We start from the raw sequence: 20,890 nt of genomic DNA, 5'->3' as shown, positions 1-20,890 counted from the left end.
TTTGAGTGACATTACAGGAGAGGACAGAGCCCTCAGGAGTCATTTTCTTCCAGTTCTCTCTCACGTTTCATAGATGAGCATCCAGAGGCCATGGAGAGGGAGACTGGCAGAGTTTGGCTGTAGGAGTGCAAATCACAGATTTCAGTCTGGTCTCCTCTTCCACGTTGCCAGCTGTGGTTGGACTTGTAGAAGTCTGGGGAAGCTCTGGAGATGTGTTCAAAACACATGTAGGATGCCTCCTCAGGTTCCAGCACTCTGGCTGGGCTCCCAAATACTGGTTTGCCCTGGGAGCAACCTCCCTCCTGGCTGGAGGTGTTCAACAGAACTCCAAGTGTTGGTCAGCAGGGATGTTGAACTTGGACTTGTGGGCCTCAAAGAGGTTGCATAGCTCATTGATATAGCACTGGTGGAGCTGGTCCACCTCCTCCTCTGAGGGCCTCAGTATCTTCTGCACCTCGATGGGCTTTCCCACTGCAAGACACACAGGTGGCAGAGGAGCAGAGTGGGAACCACTGGGGTGGCAGAGGCCCTTGGAGCAGGTGCCCAGCCCCACTGTCATGCTGCAGGAGAGTGCCTTCAGCTACCCCTTCCAAACCCAACTTCAGGAAATGGATTCTAAGTGGTAGGGCAACTCTAACATTCTGATAAAAATCTATCAACAGACAGGTGTCAACGTGCCAGGAAATGTGCTAGGTGTTCTACATGTGTTCTTCCCTTTAATCCTATGGGAGCAAAACCTATCAATATTCCTATTTAACAGGTGAGGCATTGAGGCTCTGAGAAGTTAACTAACTTGTTCAAGGTCACATAGCTAGGAAGAGTCAGTACCAGGTTTTAAGTCCTGGGTGTGTGCTCTTCCCTTCCAGGCTATATGATTCCCGAAGCCCAGGATGCTACAGTCAGAAGTGCCATATTGCTGGGACAAGGGGGTTCGCAGCCCAGGCAGCTTTTCTTCCCTTACTGCCCCACAAGCTGACCCGCACTTCACTCCTTATCACAGAGAAGAATCAGGAAGGCTATTAACTAGCCCTCTTCCTCTGGTTCTGTCTGGCTGAGAAAGCAGCTCCCCAACCCTCTCCTCTTGACAACAGCTCTGAAGGCAGCAAAAGTATTAAAACTCATGAAAATATTGCCACATGACACAGGAAGTTTCCAAATATAGGGATTTACCAAGTCTGTTCAACTAACAAATGATGGATGGAGATGAGATGAATGGACCTCTCTACAGATTTTGTCAGAGGAACCTACTTGGAATACAAGAAGAAAACAAAAAGTGTCTGGATAGCTGAAAAGATGGTGTTAAGTCTATGAATTAAATTTCAATTCCATTTCTTGCGGGAAGATACCTTACGCTCTAATTCAGAGCCTAGTGATTTCTACTTTGCACACAATTTTAGCATAAGCAGAGTGCCCTTCCCCGGTATCTACCTTTCCAAATAATCCTCACCAGATCCTCTGAGTCAGAATTAAATCCTCCTGATTCAAACTTCAACTTTGTTACTCAAAAGCAGTTATTTAACTTCTCTGGCCCTCAGTTTATCATCAGTGAAATATACAATAACCCTGCCTCAAAGGATGCTAGAATAATTTGAGCTGTTGTACAGAAGTCAGCTGCGTAGTGCCGGGCACACGGCAGGTGCTCAGCAGCCAGTAGTGACTGTTCTTTATGTCAGTGTCACAGCCCTTATCCCAGAATGCCTTATATTAGGGCCATCTGCCAATGTCTGTGCCTCCCAATCTAGAAGGTGAGCCCCATGAGGGAAGGGATGTACCTGGCCCACCTCCATGTCCCCTGGCCAGGTCCCTGTTCCTGTAACCTCCCTCTCGCAGACTGGCTCTGGTCTTACCGATGGTGGTGATGGGCTGGCGGTAGGGCAGGAAACCAAAGCTGTACTGGAAGATGCCGCGGCCGTGGAAGAGGGGGAGGGAGATGCCCATGATCTTCTGCAGCCGATTCTGGACTCGGCGCAAACAGGAGCCAGAAGAGTTCTGCACCTGGTCAAATAGGTTATTCTCCCCAAAGGAGAAGATCGGCACTAGAGCTGCCCTGGAGGGAAACAGAAGAGGTCTGTGGGAGGCTCCAGAAAAAAACAGGAGTGGAAAGTTCACTGGGCTTCTTGCAGGGACTCCATGACTAAGAACAGGAGCAGAGGATCCAGCCTTGGGCTAGAAGTAGGAGGCTTGGATTGCCTCCTAGACCTGCCATGGCTCCCTCTCTGACCTTGGTTGCTCCGTGATGTGTGGACAGAGTGCTGCAGAGAGTCCTCCCAGACAGAAAACACCTGCATTCTCTCCTAGAAAACTCTCCCCACGCCAGTTGGCTCCTTTCCTCCCAGAAGCTTCCCCCAAGGTGGGAGAATGTCTCTTCCATATGCTCCTATCCCCATTCTTTCAGATCCCATAGGTCTCAGCTCTCCTGCCGGCGTTGGGGAAGATGTCCACTCCCACCTTGAACTATGTCCATCAGCCATCGAATTTCACTGGAAAAATGGAAACTCTTCCAGGAATTTGGGCATGAATCATTAAAAAGATAATCTTCATTGTGAATGAACTGAGAAGCTCTCTGCTAACATAGAATCTGGTTAGTCTTTCTTGCCTCCCCACCAAAATATCATCCTTGCCAACTTCAGACTGAACTGAGTGCAGTCCCCAGAGCCCCATCCATACCCATGTATCAGGGCCTGCCTGACAAAGCCCTTTCGATTCCGCAGTAGCAGCGTGAAGGCCCCAGGCCTGGCATCCAGTGCCTCCTGGGAGCCCCCCACAATGATGGCCAGCAGGTTCCCGTTGCCCTTCTTGTTCAGAATGTAAGCAGCGCTCTCCTTATCTGACGTGACCAGCCCTGGGGAGAGAGGAGGGTGGTCAGGTGTGTGGTGAGGGGACAGGGACTGTGAGGGGGCGGTGTGCCCAAGAGAAAGACCACCAGCAGTGCCCACAGAGGCCTGGGATCCAGCTGGGAGTCCCCTGAGTCCTCTCCTTCTTCCCAACCTCCTCACTGGGCTCAGTGATCAGCACAGCACTGCAGGAAGTTCCTTTGGGTCTAGCCACCGTCTCCTCCTGTGCATGTTTTTAGAAGAAATACAGAGATTTTGGAAGCCCTACCTAAAGTCCCCCCACCTGAAGCACCAATCTTATGTTCCTGAGCTACCTGGAGCAGGAAGACTCACCCCCAGACATGATGTAATCTCTGAAGAAGGGGGCCCGGAACCACAGGTTCAGCATCATCAGATGGGGGCGGATGCCCGGGAAGAGCGAGGAGAAGCCCGTGCTCTCAGTGCACAGGTTGATAAAGGCTCCGGCTGCCAGGACTCCATGGGGATGGAAGCCCGCAATGTAGTTCTTGGAGGGGTCCAGCTCAGCGGTCTTGACCAGCTGCAGGGACAGCACCCTGGTGAGTTAGAGCTGGGCCTGTTACGGATCTTGACTCTGCCACGCTAGTGTGACCTTGGGTAAGTCGTTGCCCCTCTCTGATCCTTAAGTGCTTCATTCATAAGTCGGACAGCCCTGTGCTGTGGTGAGGGACCATTTCTGGTGATACCAAGGGGCTGGCTTTGGTTAAACTGTTTCCTCAGGCTCCTCTTCTGTAAAAGAGGAACATTTGGCTCTGCTCCTCTCCCTTGCCAGGCTGCTGACAAGCTGTGCTATGAGGAGGGTTCCTAGAATCGCCAATCAGCCCACAGGATGTGATGTGAAGGAATCAAAGGGCCACATGGGGGTGCCACCACTCTGGAAAGCTCATGCTAACAGTACTGTGCACTTCAGACCTGGGGCTGAGCATGCGCAAGCTGTAAGAGGCGTGGATTCCTGTCAGGTTGAAAGAGCATGCAGACCCCTAGACTGGCTCTGTTCTGGATTGCCGCCCTGTACTGCACAAGTGTCTCACCAGGTGGCTCTCTCCTCTGCCCGCCACCCTGCTTTGTTCTCTCCCCCTGCCAGGACAGAGACTTGCCTTGGTGGGGCCTGTGGCATGGAAGGTGTGCCAGGGTCCACCAGACACTGTAGATGGAGAGGGAGAAAGAACTGTTTGTCCTTAGAAGCTTCTTGATGAAATAGGGCGAGGACCAACGGGGCGGGACCTAAGCTAACAGAGGCTGTACTGGTCACCTGGATCTGCAGAGATTACTGCTGGAGGCCAAGGTTGTTAGCAATCTTGGCCTCACTCCACTGAAAACCCTGGAGCCCAACCTGGCTCTGGGAACCATTGCCATCAGGGTGGGGCCAGGCCTAGGGCAGGAGGCTCCCTGCCAGCCTGCAATTTGTACTCCCTGGGCCAGAGCAGCTCCTTCTGCTCAGACTCTGCTTTGCCGGGGTAAATGGTCTTCCTGTCACCAAGCTGAAAGGGTCAGGGATAATTCCCTGAGGATTCTCATTGCTGCCTTTGGGGCCACAGAAGCCGGGCTGCTCACCCTCAGAGCAGTCTGGAGACAGCACTGGATCCTGTCTGCCCAGTCCAGCTTGAATAGCTCTAAATTCTTCTAGCCTTGGCTTTGACAACCCCACCCCCACCATCACCAAGATGGCCTCCCTAGACCAGGACAAACCTCTTCCCCTGGGAAGTAGGGGATTTAGTAGATATGGCAAGATAGAGACCCTGGTTTTTCTCACTGGGAAGGCACTTGCTCTAGAACCCATTGAAACATTTCCTTAGAAGTTCCATTTAGCTAGTGGGAAGAAATTTTTGTACCTCCATAAAGGCAATTTGACAATATCTATCAAAACCAAAAAACAAAAACAAAAACAAAACACAAACAAACAAAAACCCAGTGCATTTGCACATGCCTATAACAAGCATCTCAGGAGACTCACGAGTTCAAAACCAGCCTCAGCAACTTTGAGAGGCCCTAAGCAACTCACTGAGACCCTGTCTCTAAATTTAAAAAGGGGGATGAGGGGCTGGGAATATGGCTCAGTGGTTGAGTGCCCCTGGATTCAATCCCTATACAAAAAATATATAAAAGAAAGCATTTGTGCATAGAGAAAAACCTTGCAAAGGTAGGGACCTGTGTCCAGGCGAGTAGGCCAGTATTTGCATGTGTATCTACATGTGTCCACATTTGTGCACTGTGGAGCCATCATAGTCCCAATGAGGCCTAATTTGTACCTCCCTCAGACATGGTCTCTACTTTATCTTTCTGTGCTAGCCCCTTCTACATGACTCTTGTCCCCAAGTCTACCTGGCCCTCACTGAAGATCATAGACCACTGTGTCCAAGGTGTGTCCCCAGTGCTGGTCTGGGACAAAGGAGATGCTCTGGAAAGTGTGGAAGGAAGGTGGGAATGAAGGAGCCAAGAAGATGAGACTGAGATATCCCACCTCAGAAGGAGGGGCCCTGACTCGAATCCTGTCCCAGCAGGTCACCTGCATCCCACTAGCATGGAGTCAGGAGAACCCTGAGCAGGGAGTCAAGAGCCTGGATTTTACCTCTGGCTCATCCCTGGGACCTTTGCCAGGCTCTGGCCCCCTCAGTGCCTCAGTTATCCTCTTCCACAGGACAATGATGACACTTCAGGTTTACTACAGGGTTCAGAGAGATAAATAAAGATAAATAAAGAGGAGGAGGCAGTTGGTGAAGAGCTGTGGTTTGTCTTGCTTCCTCAATTCTGTTGGAGGAATATTGATTGTGACTGAGCAAGATGGTGGGGGTCTGGGGATACCCTGGCTACATGCCCTGAGGCTGGGTGTGGCACAGTGGGCAGTGGGTCTAGAAAAGGGCACAGTAGCTTCCTAAGCTTTGAAGTTTGCTATTTTTTTTTTTAGAGAGAGAGAGAGAGAGAGAATTTTTTAATATTTACTTTTTTTTTTAAGTTTTCGGTAGACATAGCATCTTTATTTTATTTTTATATGGTGCTAAGGATCGAACCCAGCGCCCCACGCATGCCAGGCAAGCACACTACCACTTGAGCCACATCCCCAGCCCAACTATTTTTTATTGATTTCATTTATATATCATAATATTCATCCCATTAAAATATACAGTTCAATGCACTTTTTTTTTTTTTTTTGGGTACGGGGAATAGAACTCAGCAGTGTTCTACCACTGAGCTACAACCCCAGTGCCCCCTTTTTAAAACTTTTTAAAAATTTGAGGCAGGGCCTTGCTAAGTGGTCTAGACTGACCTCAAACTTGGTATCCTCCTGCTTCAGCCTCAGGAATAGCTGGGATTACAGGTGTACACCACCACTCTCAACTCAATGCAATTTTATAAGATTGTGTAAGCATTACCACTACTTCCAGATCATTCTCAACACCCCAGAAAGAAACCCATACCCATTAGGAGTCATTTTCCCTCTCCCCAGGGCCCTAGCACTGCTAATCTGCTCTCTACCTCTCTGAGTTTACCTGTTTGGGACACCTCATACAGATGGAATCTTACAACAGGTGGACTTTGAACTTGGCTTCTTTCTCTTGGTGTCATGTTTTCTAGGTCTATCCATGTTGTAGCATGTATCAGAACTCCTTTCACATTTGACTGGATGACATTTATTCCATTGCATGGCTAGAGCACATGTTTGTCCATTTGTCAGTTGATGGACAGTTGAGTTTCTACCCTTTGAAGCCAACCCTAGTAAAAGTGAACTCTCACTAAGCACCTCAGTGAGACCCTGTCTCTGAATAAAATACAAAAGAGGGCTGGGGTGCCCTTGAGTTCAATCCCAGGAACAACAACAACAACACAAAAAAGCAAGCACCCATGCTGCTAGCTTGTTTAACACCCACTACGACCACAGGAAGGCTGGCTGTGGTATGATAGCCCTACTTCTCAGTTAAGCAAGCTGAGAGGCTTGCTGAGGGGTTAAGTGACCTGCACAAAGCCACACAGGTGACTGGGATCTGAATTCTGCCATCTATACAGAGAACACAAAGAGGCAGGAAGCCTTTATTCCAGACCCAGGGAGACAACTGGCACTGAGGACTGACTTTGGAACTATCTGGTCAAACTTGATAGAGTCGACCATGGGGCTACTCAGGCTAGGCAAGCTGGCCCATGACTGGTTTGGGATTTTCAAGACTCCAGCCTCGCTCTCCTGGGAGAGGTGTTTCCTGCATCGGTAGCCCACCTCTCACTCCTCTAGGGCCCCAGAGGGAAGAGCCTGTTCAGGGCCTACTTATGTACCCACATTATTTGGCATCAGCAGGGTGGGGGACACTCCAATAAGGCACCAGAACAAGTGGTACAGCTCATGCCTGCCGGACTGAAATGACAAAGGGGAAGCAGGTAAGGGCTCAGAGTGCAAGTACTTGCAGGCTGCAGAAAAAAATAGGTTTTATTCTAAATAAGAGGTAGTGTGGAGGATGAACTCCAGGGGGCGCCAGAGAACGTGGAACCTAGACAAAAAGATAGCTGTGGTCAGGACTGTGGGTAGAGGGGAGGAGGGAAGAGTCAGAACAGGAGTGTAGGACCCAGACCCCATGCTCTAGATCAGTGGTTCTCAGCTAAGGTGAGTTTGCCACCTCCTGCTCTCTTGATGTGGACATCTGGTAATGTCTGCAGACAGTTTGGGTTTTACCATTGGGAGAGGGTAGTACTTCTGACATTGAGTGCGTAGATGCCAGGGATAGGAACAGTTTCCCCACACACACACACACACAAATTAACCAATCCAAATGTTGATGCTGTTGGGGTTCAGCAAGCCTCCCAGAGATCTACCTGGCTGGGAGCGGAAGGGGACAGTGTAGGAGGCCCAGTTCCCTGCAGGGCAGCCCTAGGGCTGGGGAACAGCTATGCCCCATGCTAGTTCCCCTTGCCCTGGACTCCTGGGAGAACACTGGAGCCAGACCCAGCTTCCCTTGAAGAAACACCTCCTTACAGGCATCTCAGTGAAGCCAGGGTTCAAAAAGACAGTCAATATTGATAATAAATAATCAGGTCTGATCGGGAAGGTGGGGTCTGGTTGGAAAATAAATCAAATGTTGCCCTTTCCCCCTCCCCCTTCTCCTGTAAGCTAGAGTTCCTGTTATGTGAAAGCCCCACTGTCTCAGGTGAACAGACCCCAGTGTACCAAGATGTGGCAGACAGGAAGGAGAGGCCACTAAGTCCCTAGTAATGCCTGGTAGGCTACAGGGGAACTAAGGGCTTGTCCCAGGTATGGGTATGGGTGGGGAGTTGTCCTACACTGTCCCCAGCCTGGTTCGGATCATGACCAGCAAGTACATTGTGGGCAGTATTTCATGACCCTAGGTCATAGCCCTGGCCACAGAACTTGGTCCCTCCCAAGGCCTTGGCCTGCCTAGACTATTTACTCTGGGTGATGAAACATTCACAGTGGGGGACACCCAGCTCCTGGGCCAGTCTTAGCATGAGGTGGGGACAGCTACATGAATGGCCTGACTCCTACATGAATGGCCTGACTCTCCTGCATTGTCTCTGTAGAAAGCCAACAGGATGACTTCGGAAAGCTTCAAGGCCAAGGCACAGTTTTCTAATTTTGCCTGAAAGTTCATCACTAGAGGCTAGTTCATAAAGACAAAGGGAGAACTGACCGAAGCTGAGAAATCATGGAAGGACCTCACATTCCACAAGAGAGTGAGGAGGCTTGTGAATGCAGGGAGAGCTCAGTAAAGCCAGGACAGCCTGCCTTTTGCTCACTCCAGGGTCTCTGCAGGGCCTTGCTGCCCAGGTGTGCAGAAAGAAGGGGGAGTCTGCAGCTCCCAGCCTAGGAGCCACAAAACAGAAACGAACAGCATCTCTTCCTCTGCTGGCCACTCATGGTACTGCAGCAAAGGGCCTTCAGTGTGCAACAAGCCTGAAAAACTGTGCACATAGAATTTCTGCAAATCAAGTCCATCCAGTGCTGATAGTAGTGAGGTTGAGAAACCCTCCTTGAGAGCCACCAAGGAGGGAAGGAGCAAGAAAGGCAGTGGAGCTGCCTCAGCATCGCCTCTGCCAACCTGCAGCAGGAAGTACGCCAGGGACAGAGAAGCTTGACACTATCGTTTGGAGGCCAGTAGGCTGTCAGAAGACATTCCCCAGAGAACTTCCGGTTTTCCAATTCTGCAGGGTGGCCTCTAAGGCCTCTGCAGTGACCCAAGCTCCTCTCCAGCCTCCCCACAGGTGTACTCTGCTTTATTCTCCCGGACCCCCAGGCTACTGCTCACAACCCTGAGGCTTCTGGGTCTGTGCTTGCACCACCCCCTTTGTAGGTGGCCTTTCTTTTCCTGGTGTGTGAGGATCCAGCACACATGGGACGAGAGGCCAGGGTCAGGACCTGCAAAGCTCAACTAGGGGCTAGAACCTGCTGCAGGTGACCTGATGTCACCTATACCTCCCCAGGCTACAGGTCACACTTCCCCAGGAGAGCTCTGAATTTCCTGGTTCAAAAGAAGGAGCCTGGGGCTAGAGAAGGGAGTTCAGAACCTCAGAGCTCAGAAGTCCTGGGGAAGGGATGGGGATTCCGCCACAAAGTACCCATGGCTGCTCTCCAGACCCCACAAGCCTTGCTTGTCTTTGCTGACAAGATCCTGGAAGGGGGCCCTGCAGAGAAAACACATCTAAGGGGTGGAGAAGATTGCCTCCCACCCGAGTCTGCTAGCCCACATGTTCTGCCCTTTGACTCCAGTGGCCCTCATGGGCATGGCAGCCTCTGCCAGCCCACTTCAGCTCAGCCCTACCCACACTGACCCTATACCTGACAGGCCCTGCTCCCTGTTGTAGCCCAGCCCTTTCTAGCTCCAGGGGACCTCAGGAATCTCAGAGGGAAAAAAGGTAGGATCCCTGACTTTGAGTTCCCATGACTTCAGCAAGCCATTCAGCCTCTGCAGGCCTATTTCCTCCACCTCCCCTCTTTTGCTACCTGGAGATCCAATTCCTGGAGGGGCAGGAAGTGGTGGGGCTCCTGGATGGGATGGAGAAGCCAGGCAGGTATGAAGGTCAGAGCCCCAGGGCTCTGGGTTCTGAGTCCCTTGGACCTGAAGCCATGCCCAGGTCTCCCGCTGAGTCTTGAGGTTCTGAGAACCTATGAGAGCTGGCCTGCCTGGTCTCATGGAATCCACAAGGCCCAGTATGTGACATCATCTCCATTTTACATAGGCAGAGAGTGAGGCTCTGAGAAAATGTGTAACTCACCCAATGTCACACATCTGCTATGTGGCAGACCTGGGATTAGAATCTACTCCAACCAACTCTAAAGACCACACTCCACACCTGCCTTCTCTCCTGTTTTCAGGCCAATTAGCCCTGCCTACCCTCCTGTGTCCCCATTACCTTCCTCTATCCTATCCCATCTGTTCAATAAACTGTCTCTGCCTGGCTGCGTAGACCACAAGTTTAGTTTTTCTGGGCTCAGTTGAAGGAACCTACAGGTCTTTTCAGATCTAGAGATCTGGTCCACTCAGGGCCAATCTTCAAGTCCAGGGCCAAGTGTTCACAATCACTGTGAGGTGTCATGAACCAGAGAGAGGAGAGAGAGAGAGAGAGAGAGAGAGAGAGAGAGAGAGAGAGAGAGAGAGAGAGACATGAAGGCACTCAGAGCAGGAAGATCAGTTGGCTTACTGGATCCATGGGAAACCAAGGCTCAGAGTGGGACAAGGCCTTGTCCAAGGACACACAGCTTGGCAGAAGTAGGAGCAGGTTAGAACCTGAGGACGGTTCAGAGCTCTCTTCCTGATACCCTTTCTTATCCATACCAATGCAAAGCTTTAAAATTCGTTGACAACTGACTGACCGACCTTGGTCACACCGGTGTCCTTCTCTAGTTGGCAGAGTGTGACTGTAGGGCTAGCTGGTCTCTTAAGACCCATAGTTTGTTAACTTTATTTTAAACTGGGCTGCTGATGGGATTGCTCCCTGAAGGTCCACAAGAGGGACACAGTACATATCCCATAGAGCTCCTTCAAGTCCTGTATGTTCATCAACCTCGCGCTGGCCCCACGTCCCTGTAAATGGAAAGCCACAGCTAGAGAGGAGCTGGTCTCTTCTCCAGGTCTCTGGGTGGCGGGGGACCCAGGCCTGGGCCTTCCGGTCCAGCATCCTGAACAATGCACATGGGGCTGCACTGCCCCCACAGAGACGTGAGGCACTGGGGCCCTGACCCCACTCAGCCAGCTTCTCCCCCCATCCCCCCCAAAGCAGCCCCAGAACTCACCGAGACGGGGAAATAGTCCTTCATGTGCTTCCATATGGCCCAGCGCCTGAAGGTCTGGATGGGCCTGCCGCCCCGCCACGGCTTGTCCCAGTCCAGGTACCACCAGGTGGCATACAGGATGGAGAGGAGCCAGAACCTTGTGAAGAGGAGGCCTATGAAGATGACCACGCAGACCTGGGCTGGGAAGGAAGGCAGGCAGGTGAGACACCCAGGCTGAGCCCTGCTGCCCCAGGCGGCCTGACCCCTGCCATCTCCCTGGTGCTCAAAAAATGGGAGCCGCTGATTGCAACAAGGGTTCTAGTTTCTATGTTTGAGGATCCCAGAGGAAAAGGAGACCCCTTTCTGCCCATTCCCCCTTCTGTTCACCCTCTGCTTCATCTTTCCAAAGGTAAGTGTGTCGGGGTCCCTCGCTTCTCTTATGAAAAGAGCCCTCCTGTGGCTTCCGCACAACTTCAGGGCACAGCCCAAGCAGCTCAGCCTGGCATCAGGCTCCCAGGAGCTGGCCCGTCTCCTTCTGCTCCTCCCTCCCCTCTCCCAATACGCAGTCCCAACGCTTGCTCTTCCTCAACCCTCCAAGCTCCATTGACCTCGCCTCCAAAGCCCTTGGCGAGGAGTGGGGAGGCAGGAAGAGGCCAACCCCTGACCACCCTGTGCGTGCAGCGGGGCCAGGACCAGGCCCAGTGTGGAAACCCCTCTGATGTGCAGTTCCCCATCCCCACTGCAGGCTAAACCTGGCTTCACCTCAGGGTCAGGAGGTCTTTAGGACCACCCCTCATCTGACGCCAATGAAGCATCATTCCCAGAGAATACCACTTCCTCTGCATTCCATTTTCTCCACACACTCATCTCCTCCTCTTTCTTCTCTCTGGCAGGGCTCGAGTTGGAACTCTGAGTCTCATGCACACCAGGCCAGTGCTCTGCCACTGAGCCTCAGCCTCAGTCCCTACACTCATGTTCTTTTTTTTTTTTTAATATTTATTTATTTTTTTTAGTTTTAGGTGGACACAACATCTTTGTTGGTATGTGGTGCTGAGGATCGAACCCGGGCTGCGCGCATGCCTGTCGAGTGCGCTACCGCTTGAGCCACATCCCCAGCCCTACACTCGTGTTCTTAAAGGAGGCCAGCTTCTGGTTGTATAACTCCTCTTGGAAGTAGGGTGGACTGGGCCTGCCCATCCTGCCAGACTTCCTGGAGGAAGGGACTCTTGAGCCAGTTTGAACAGTAGGAAAAGTTTGGTAGCCAGCAGATGCAGACAACAAATATTCACTCTGCATGGAGCACCTACAAAGTGCCAGGTGCTGGGGTCCAGCTGTGAGCAATGGATGACTTCTGGCCGTCAGAAAGCTGACTTTCTAGAGTTGTGTTTGGGGCACTTTGAATACATGTTTTCCTTTAAATTTTTTTGCTCTAGTAACACACATGACATGAATTACCATCTGAACAATTCAGTGGCATTAAGGACCTTTATACCCTGTGCAGCCAGTTCCACTATCAATCACAGAACTTATTTATCACCCCAGTAGACATTCCCACTGCCCCTCCCTCCAGACCCAAGCAACCAGCCTTCTATTCTCTGAAATGTTGACTACGCTGGGTACTTCACATAAGTAAGATCCCACAGCGTTTGGCTTTTGTGACTGGCTTAGTTTATTGGGCGTAATGTTTGCAGTTCATTCAAGTTGTGGATGTGTCTGAATCTCCTTTCTTTTTAAGGCTGAATAATATTCTATTTTGTTTATTCATTTATCTGTTCATGGACATAGGGTTGCTTCCACATTTGCTCTTTGTTTTCAAACACTATTGACTAATTCGCTACCGGAGTGGTGGCACATGTCTGTAATCCCAGGAGAACCTTGAGTTCAAGGTCAGCCTCAGCAATTTAGAGAGGCCTTAAGTGACTCGGTGAGACCCAGTCTCTAAATAAAATACAAAATAGGGCTGGGGATGTGGCTCAATGGTAGAGTGCCCCTGAATTCAAAAAAGAAAGGAGATTGACTTAAATTGTTTTTAATTTTTACATTAAAAATATTTACTATAAAAGTAAAAATAATTTTAAACTCCCAGCTAGGATTCTTCCCTTGGGCAAAACCAAAAGTCTGTTCATGAGCTTCTTTAAGAAAAGGAGCTCTGGAAAATAAAGATGAATTGTTAATAGTGGCTACCTGGAGGCAAGAGTATGGGAAGTCTTTGGGCAGGGTGTGGGTGGGGTGCTGGGGACTGAACTCAAGGGCCCTCCACTTAGATCCTCCTAGCCTCCGAGACGCTGGGATTACAGAAGTGCGCCACCATGACTGGCTGGAAGCCTTTTACTTTAAGGGCCCATGTTTTGTTTGAATGTGTTACAGTAATATGTATTATTTTTGAAGTCAGGAGGAAAAAAAGGAAAAGTTAGAAGAAAACAGGGTATCTACCCTGACCAGAATGACTCCCACCACTGCATTATGCCTCGACCATGGGCTCACCCTTTAACCCCTGTTAAGAAGCAAACCCAGTCTGTGGGTCTTTTCAGTAATTTAGGAAGGAAGACACCACCTTCTTTCACATAATCCTCATGACCTGAAGGGGAAACACTTAAAATGCCCACTTTAAGGCCTGGATGTGACAGTGGTCCACTTTATGTTTTGAGTATAGCCCTTGCTGCTCTGCCATGTGACTTTTTTGGGGGGTGGGGGGAGTGGGTACCAGGGATGGAACTCAGGGGCACTGGACCACTGAGCCACATCCCCAGCCCTATTTTGTATTTTATTTAGAGACAGGGTCTCACTGAGTTGCTTAGCGCCTTGCCATTGCTGAGGTTGGTTTTGAACTCATGATCCTCTTGTCTCAGCCTCCTAGCCACTGGGATTACAGGCTGCACAACTGCGCCTGGCCCGATGGATTTATTTTGAAAATGACCTGTTTCTTCCTCTCCCTTTCTGCCTGCTCTTCCCTAACTGCTCCCCCTCCCTAATCTCAGGGAAACAGGATTACCTTTCTTCCCCATCCTAGGCAGAGTTATCTGTCCTTGAGCACATATCACTGAAACAAGTAACTCAGAGAGTTGGGGGTGACACCAGAAATGACTATCTCCCAAACGAACAAGTGAATGACAACTCCAAAAAGAAATGTGGAATGTGACCTTTGATACACCTCTTTAAGAGCCCCCTGTTCCCCTGATGGGCAGAATCACAGCCTCTGGGACAGGAGTCTCCTGTGCTTCTCCTTTGCCAGCAACGCAATAATAAAACTTCTTTTTTCTCAAAACTATGTCCTTGTTATTGGATTGGCATCGGGGACAAGAACAGAGCTTTCAGTACCACAGAGAGGGTCTACAAATTGGCTCAGGTCACACAGCATACTAGTAAGGGGGGACCTGGGATTCAGTCCTGCTGCTTGGACCAGATCATGCTCCCAGCATTCCTCATTCAGGACTCTTCAAGGAGCTGTAGCCATAGCCAAGAACAGCACAGGCTGTGAAGAAACACCTTCCTTTCCCATGTAAGAGGTGGGAGTTGTGGAGGAGGGGAAAGGACACAGCCAGCAAACAAGTCACCCAAGAACGCATTTGACTTGGGGCCCTGAGCCTTTGGTGAGTGGTCCTAGTTGACTTTTCCAGCCACCTCTGTGCCACTTTGCCAAATGTGTCCGTGACTTCCAGCATGAACTGTGTACAAGGTCCCTTATTCTTCCTCCGCTCTGCACAGGGGGCTCCCTGCCTGGGGGGCTTGATTTTCCTACCAGTCTTTGAAACCTTAGTGTTCTTTAAAACCTCAGCTTGGGAGAGTGAGGCAGGAGGATTGTAAATTCAAAGGCAGCCTCAGCAACGTAGTAAGACCCCCTGACTCTAAGTTAAAAAAAATAAATAAATAAAAAGGGCTGGGGGCATGGCTCAGTGGTTGAGCACCCCTGGGTTCAATTTCTGGTACCAAACAAACAAAAAATAGTGGCTGCCTGAAGTGCTACCTCTGCTTGTCACCACCCCTGCCACTCTGTTCCCTCTGTTAGATCCGTTTGAGGTGATTAAGCCACCCACCCATGCGTGCCAAAGAACCACCAATCAGGCGCCCACAGAACTGCCTGTCAATCAGCAGGGTCTCCTGGCCAATCCTGGATCTTAGCCAGCTACCCCCAACCAACCCCAGTAGGACAAAGGACTCTAAAAACCCCTTTTCCTGTCCCAAGCCCTCCCTTCCTGCCCTAAGCCCAATAAAAATTCCAGCCCCATGCACTTCTCCTTGGACCTACTCTGCTGGTCTGAGGGTCCCGCCAGGGAGCAAAATCTCAATAAAGCCTCATTCAGAGCCTTCTAAAATCTGCCTCCTGTTGGTCGCTGCTGCCTGACCTTACACTCTCATCCCCCTGCTCACAGGTGACTTCTTGGCTCCAGGCTCCACAGCCCCTCAAGGACAGTGACATTCAGGACTGAACTCCTAATCTCTCAAGCCTGCTCCTGAGTGCCCAAGTTCAGTGACGACAGCCAGCCAAACGTGGGTGAGACTGGGCATCAACTTGGCCTTCTCCCTCCACCCGTCCATTCCTTCTGCTCCTGCCCAGGAGCCCATCTCCTGAATATCCCCTGACCCCAAACCTTCTCTCCACCCACTGCCACCCTTTTCAGACTTTTTCTTAAGGGTTCAGATGGCAAATATTTTAGACTTTGCAGTTTAAGGGGCAGATTGGAGGATATTGTGCACGTGCTTAAGCAGCTATTTTTAAATGTAGCCTTTAAAAACTATAAAAACCATTCTGAACCCTTGGACTGAACAAAACCAGGGGCCTGGATGTGGCCCATGGGCCCTAATTTGGTGACTTCTGATCTAGACAGAATGCTCCTGCGTTTGGTCCCTTCCCCACACCCCCAGCACAGCAGACACATCGACAGCAGGCACAGGGACCTTTAACACCCAGGCTGGACCTTGTCACTCCACTACCTGAAACTTCCTCAGCTCTCCTTTGCCCTCAGGTTAAGGGATAAGGCAAAACCTCCTGCTCTTGGCACAAATGAGCCCAGATCCTTTTTTTCAGCTGTCCTCCCTCTGGCCCTCCAGGTCCAGGGCTGCTTTGACCCCTACGCTGCTCCTGACCTTCCAGTTTCCTGTGATAGTGAAGGAGCCAGGCAGGGCCACAGGGCTGCAGGGTGGGGTGGGCATGGCCAGCTGGAAGCACTCTTGCCCTAAAAGATAACAGGAGGCAGGCTGGGCACGGTGACCCTCGTCTTCTGTGATCTGTTGGCTACAGTCACCTGGCACTGGGTCCCCAGAGCCCTTGGACTTGACAGCTTAGGCCTCCCTCCTTCTGCTCTCTTACTGACTGTGGCTCCCACCTCCTCCCACCCCAGCCCCTCTCCCCTCTTCTACCTCCTCAGCCCTTTCTCTGGCAGGAGGAGCCCAGGACTCTGGCTCTGCAGCCTGGGCCTGTAAGGCACTTTCTCTGCTCATCTACGTAGTGGAAATAACCAAGTCTGTGTAACGTGTTTATCAACCCTTAGGGCAGAAACCCAATTAGAAAGGATGCTAACGTAGGGTCCAGGAGAGCCTGCCTTGCTGGGGATAAGTTCTTTGGCTGTGAAACCACAAAGAAATTCTGAGGAAGTGTGGGGTGGGCACATATATTATGTGTTAAAAGGCCACTGACCACATTTTAGCAACCAGGAGAGAGCACAGGCTGAACCCTAGACCCAGGGGGAACAGTTCTTCCCTAGTCCGGTGCCAGCAGATGAAATGAAGAAACCCATTCATTCATTTCCACCTCCCAACACTGCCCCAAACCCTCCTTTTTTTTTTTTTTTTTTTTGTACTGGGGATTGAACCCAGAGGTGCTTAATCACTGAGCCACATCCCCAACCCTTTTATATTTTATTTAGAGACAGGGTTTCCCTGAGTTGCTTAGGGCCTCACTAAACTGCCAAGGCTGGCTTTGAACTCATGATCCTCCTGCCTCAGCCTCCCGAGCTGCTGAGATTACAGGTGTGTGCCATGGCATCTGGCCCAAACCCTCCTTGAAAACATTCCCTTCAGCAGAGCTGGTGTCTGGGCCACACATTGCTGCAGATGACAAAATCGAGGCCCGGAGAACCTAGTTCCTGGTTCCCCTCTCCTTCCTTACCCCAGTTCTCACTCATCCCTTCAGAAAGGAAAGAGCAGTCTGGAATTTTCCTAGCATCAACTCAATGCTTCCCACACCCTCAGCAGCCTGCAGCAGGGTGTCCTTGTGTCAAGGGGGAACGCTTGGCCAAAAACGGCTCAAAGCCACAGGCAACCCCACTCCACGGCCCAGTCTCTCTGGGCAGGGCTCCGAGGCCTCCAAGAACCTCCCACGACCAACATTCTGGGTGCAGCTGGGTGGCTGCTCCTGGTCTCCCATCTCACCCAGCCCGACTTACCCAGGGCCAAGAAGGAGAAGACCCACTGTAGGACCGCCAGTGTCTGCAGCCTGCGCTCCCAAGGCACGGACAAGGGAGCAAACTCCACCATGCTGGCCTGGCTCCCAAGGCCTCTCCACACTGCTGTGGCGAGGTGCGTACAAACCTGTGGACAGGGTGCCGTGCTCAGCCCAGCCTAGCCCAGCGCCAAGGCCTCTGTCCCGCCCAGGCAGGGACAGTTTCCTAGAAGGAACCTTTGAATTCATCTGCTGGGGCCTGGCTGAAGGAAGTTGTACAACTCTTATCACCGCCTTAGGCAAGGCCTTATCTGACAGGCCACCTCTGTGACTGGTTGAATCTTGCTCTTCCTGCCACTTGGCCGGTGAAGTCCCAAGTGTCATGTCATCCCCTCCCCTTCCTCCTGGTCAGTACTTAGTTCCATCTCTCCATCTCCCCTTTCTTGCCGTGTCCATCGCTCCCCCTCCAAGAACATCTGCAATAGTTCCCATCTGAAGGCCCCGACCCCACCACCTCCTGCGCCACTTCTCTGCTCACCCAGAAAGTAAAACTCTTAGAATGACTGTGCTCCCTGCTTGCCACCTTCACCTCCCATCTGTCTCCTCCTACTCCACACTTTAGAGACCAACATTCCACAAAACTGCCCTTGACCTCCACGTTGCCCAGACCTCATCCTGGCCTAGGAACAGCCTTGGACATGGCTGATGTTCCTTCTTCCTGCACACCACTTGGCCTAGGGACACCACGCTCTCCTGGTTTTCTTCATAGCTCGCTGTCTGCTCCTTCTGGTGTCCTGGTGACTGTCATCCTTTATCAGATTAAATATTTGAGCTTCCCCATATCCTCCGCCTTTGGGCCTTCTCCCTGCTTTCCACATTCACTCTCTTGGAGATTGCATCCAGGTTCTCACTGTGTAGTTTACACAGGAGGAACTTCCAAACCTGCATCTCTAGCGCTGACTTCTCCCTGAGCTTCTAAACTTGAAAATCTAAGTGGCTATTTGACATCTTTGCTTGAATGCCTAGTTACCTCTATCATCACATGTCTAAAGCTGAACTCAATTCCCACCTTTGCCCATACCAGCTCTTCCTCTTCTCCTTCTCATTCCAGTAAAGGGTAACTTCAGTAGCCTGGTGTCATGGCATATGCCCGGTATCCCAGTGGCTCGAGAATCCGAAGGCAGGAGGATTGCAAGTTCAAAGCCAGCCTCAGCAACTCAGTGAGGCCCTAAGCAACTCAGCAAGACCCTCTCTCTAAATAAAATATAAAAAGGGCTGGGGATGTGGGGGATATGGGTAAGTGCCCCTGGGTTCAATCCTTGGTATAAAAAAAGGAGGTGGCGGGGTAACTCCATTTGCCCAGTTGCCAAAATCAGAATCACATTAGATTCTTTCTGTTCCTCTCCATCCATGTCTATCACTCACCATGTCCTGTTGGTTTCTCTAAATCTCTCCTTTTACATAGAAACAGTGTTTGTCAGCTTTCTGTAATTGTAACAAAATATCTGAAATTAATAAACTTATAAAGATAAGAGGTTTATTTTGGTTTACAGTGTGGGAGGTTCAAGTTCATTATTGATTGGCTCCTTTTCTTTTTGGCATGTGGTAAGGCAGTAGTACATCATGGCAGGAGGCATAGAGCAGAGCAAAACCATGTACCTCACGACCTGGAAGCAAAAAAGAAGAAGAGAAAGTGGGTAGAGTCCCACAGTCCCTTTCAAGAGTTTGCCCCCAATAGTCTAAAGACCTTCTACCAGGCCCCACCTCTTAAAGTTTCCATTTCCTGCCAACGGCACCAACATGGCACGTGGGGACTAAGCCTTCAACATGTGGATCTTTGCAGGACACTTGTCCAAATGAGAGCATCAGACACACAGAAAGATCACAAGTATATACAGAATGGTGTGTTTTCATAAACTAAACACCCTCATGTTGCCACTACTGAGATCACAGATAGACCATCACCAGCACCTCATGTCCCTGCCAGTCACTGCTCCTCCTGTAGGCTCACCATCCTGTCTATGATTTTGAAATTTATAAAGAGTAAATCATGTGCTACATAATTTTATTTTATTTTGGGGGAGTACCAGGTATTGAATTCAGGGGCACTCATCCACATCCTCACCTATTTTGTATTTTATTTAGAGATAGGGTCTCACTGAGTTGCTCAGCGCCTTGCCATTGCTGAGGCTGACTTTGAACTTGCGATCCTCCTGCCTCTGCCTCCTGAGCCTCTGGGATTACAGGCGTGCACCACCTCACTTCCCTCATGTACTATATAATTTTTTGAGACTGGCTTATTTGACTCATGATTATGATTTTCAGTGTCTCGAGTATCTGTTGTACACTTGTTCTCGTTGTACAGTATTTGGTTGGGTGAGTACGCCACAGTTTATCCATTTTACTGCTGATAGGTATTTGGGATGTCATTGTTTCTGGCTCCTAAGAATTGTGCTGCTATACACTTTCTCACGCATATCTGCTGATGCACATTCTTACACTTTTCTGTTGGCGCATACTTGGAAATAGAGTCGCGGAGTCTCGTGGCATAAAGCTAGATACTTTTCTGAAGTGGGGACACAAATTTATGCTTCCACATGCCTTATCTGAGAATCCTGGTTATTGTACATTGTCCTCCATTTTTGTGGGTGTGCAATGGTACTTCCTTGTGCTTATAGTATTTTCCTAACAACTCATAAGTTTGAGCACATATTAATATGATTTTTTTGGCCATTTGGGTATCGTCTTCTAAAAGTTCTTCTTCTAGTCTTTTGTTGATTTACATATCCTTTCCACCTCCACAGCCAGCCTCTCATACACTGTGATTCCAGCTTCCTTACAGAGTCTCTGTCGTTCCATCTTTCCATCATCAATCTCAGCACAGCCACAGGGACTCCTAGGTTTAAGGGTATGTACACATTCAGGTTGGGGAGTAGTACCAAACTGCTTTCCAAAATGCCCCAACACCAATATACATTCTTCAATTTACATGTATGAGAGAACCCCTTGTGTCCATATCCTGACACTTGGTGTAGTCAGGCTTCTTGTTTGTTTGTTTGTTTTTAAGAGACAGAGAGAGAATTTTTTAAATATTTATTTTATTTTTTTTTTAGTTTTCGGTGGACACAACATCTTTATTTTATTTTTATGTGGTTCTGAGGATCAAACCCAGCACCCTGCGCATGCCAGGCGAGTGTGTTACTGCTTGAGCCACGTCTCCAGCCCAAGGCTTCTTGTTTTTAGCTGGATATAAACTGGTTTTGTTGTTGTTGTTTTGGTACTAGGGATTGAACCCAGGGTGATTAACCACTGAGCCATATCCCACCCCATTTTATATTTTATTTAGAGATAGGCTTTTGCTAAGTTGCTTAGAGCCTTGCTAAATTGCTGAGGCTAGCTTTGAACTCATGATCCTCCTGCCTCAGTCTCCCAAGCCACTGGGATTATAGG

At 50.1% G+C, this 20,890-nt stretch overlaps 1 protein-coding gene across 1 annotated transcript; it reads right to left on the bottom strand.

Moving 5' to 3' along the window:
* Positions 1–316: 316 nt before the first annotated feature.
* Positions 317–17,535, bottom strand: Mogat2 (monoacylglycerol O-acyltransferase 2). The gene is made up of 6 exons (XM_026387359.1): positions 17,445–17,535; positions 11,083–11,261; positions 3,168–3,372; positions 2,668–2,842; positions 1,848–2,047; positions 317–471 (listed from the first exon to the last, which is right to left on the bottom strand). The coding sequence occupies exons 1-6, from the start codon at positions 17,533–17,535 to the stop codon at positions 317–319; spliced, it is 1,005 nt and encodes a 334-aa protein (XP_026243144.1).
* Positions 17,536–20,890: the final 3,355 nt, after the last annotated feature.

Source organism: Urocitellus parryii, chromosome 4 (genome assembly GCF_045843805.1).
Source record: "Urocitellus parryii isolate mUroPar1 chromosome 4, mUroPar1.hap1, whole genome shotgun sequence".
Lineage (NCBI taxonomy): Eukaryota > Metazoa > Chordata > Mammalia > Rodentia > Sciuridae > Urocitellus > Urocitellus parryii.
Note: the sequence above shows the minus strand (reverse complement) of the source record. Positions and strands in the feature narration are given on the sequence as shown.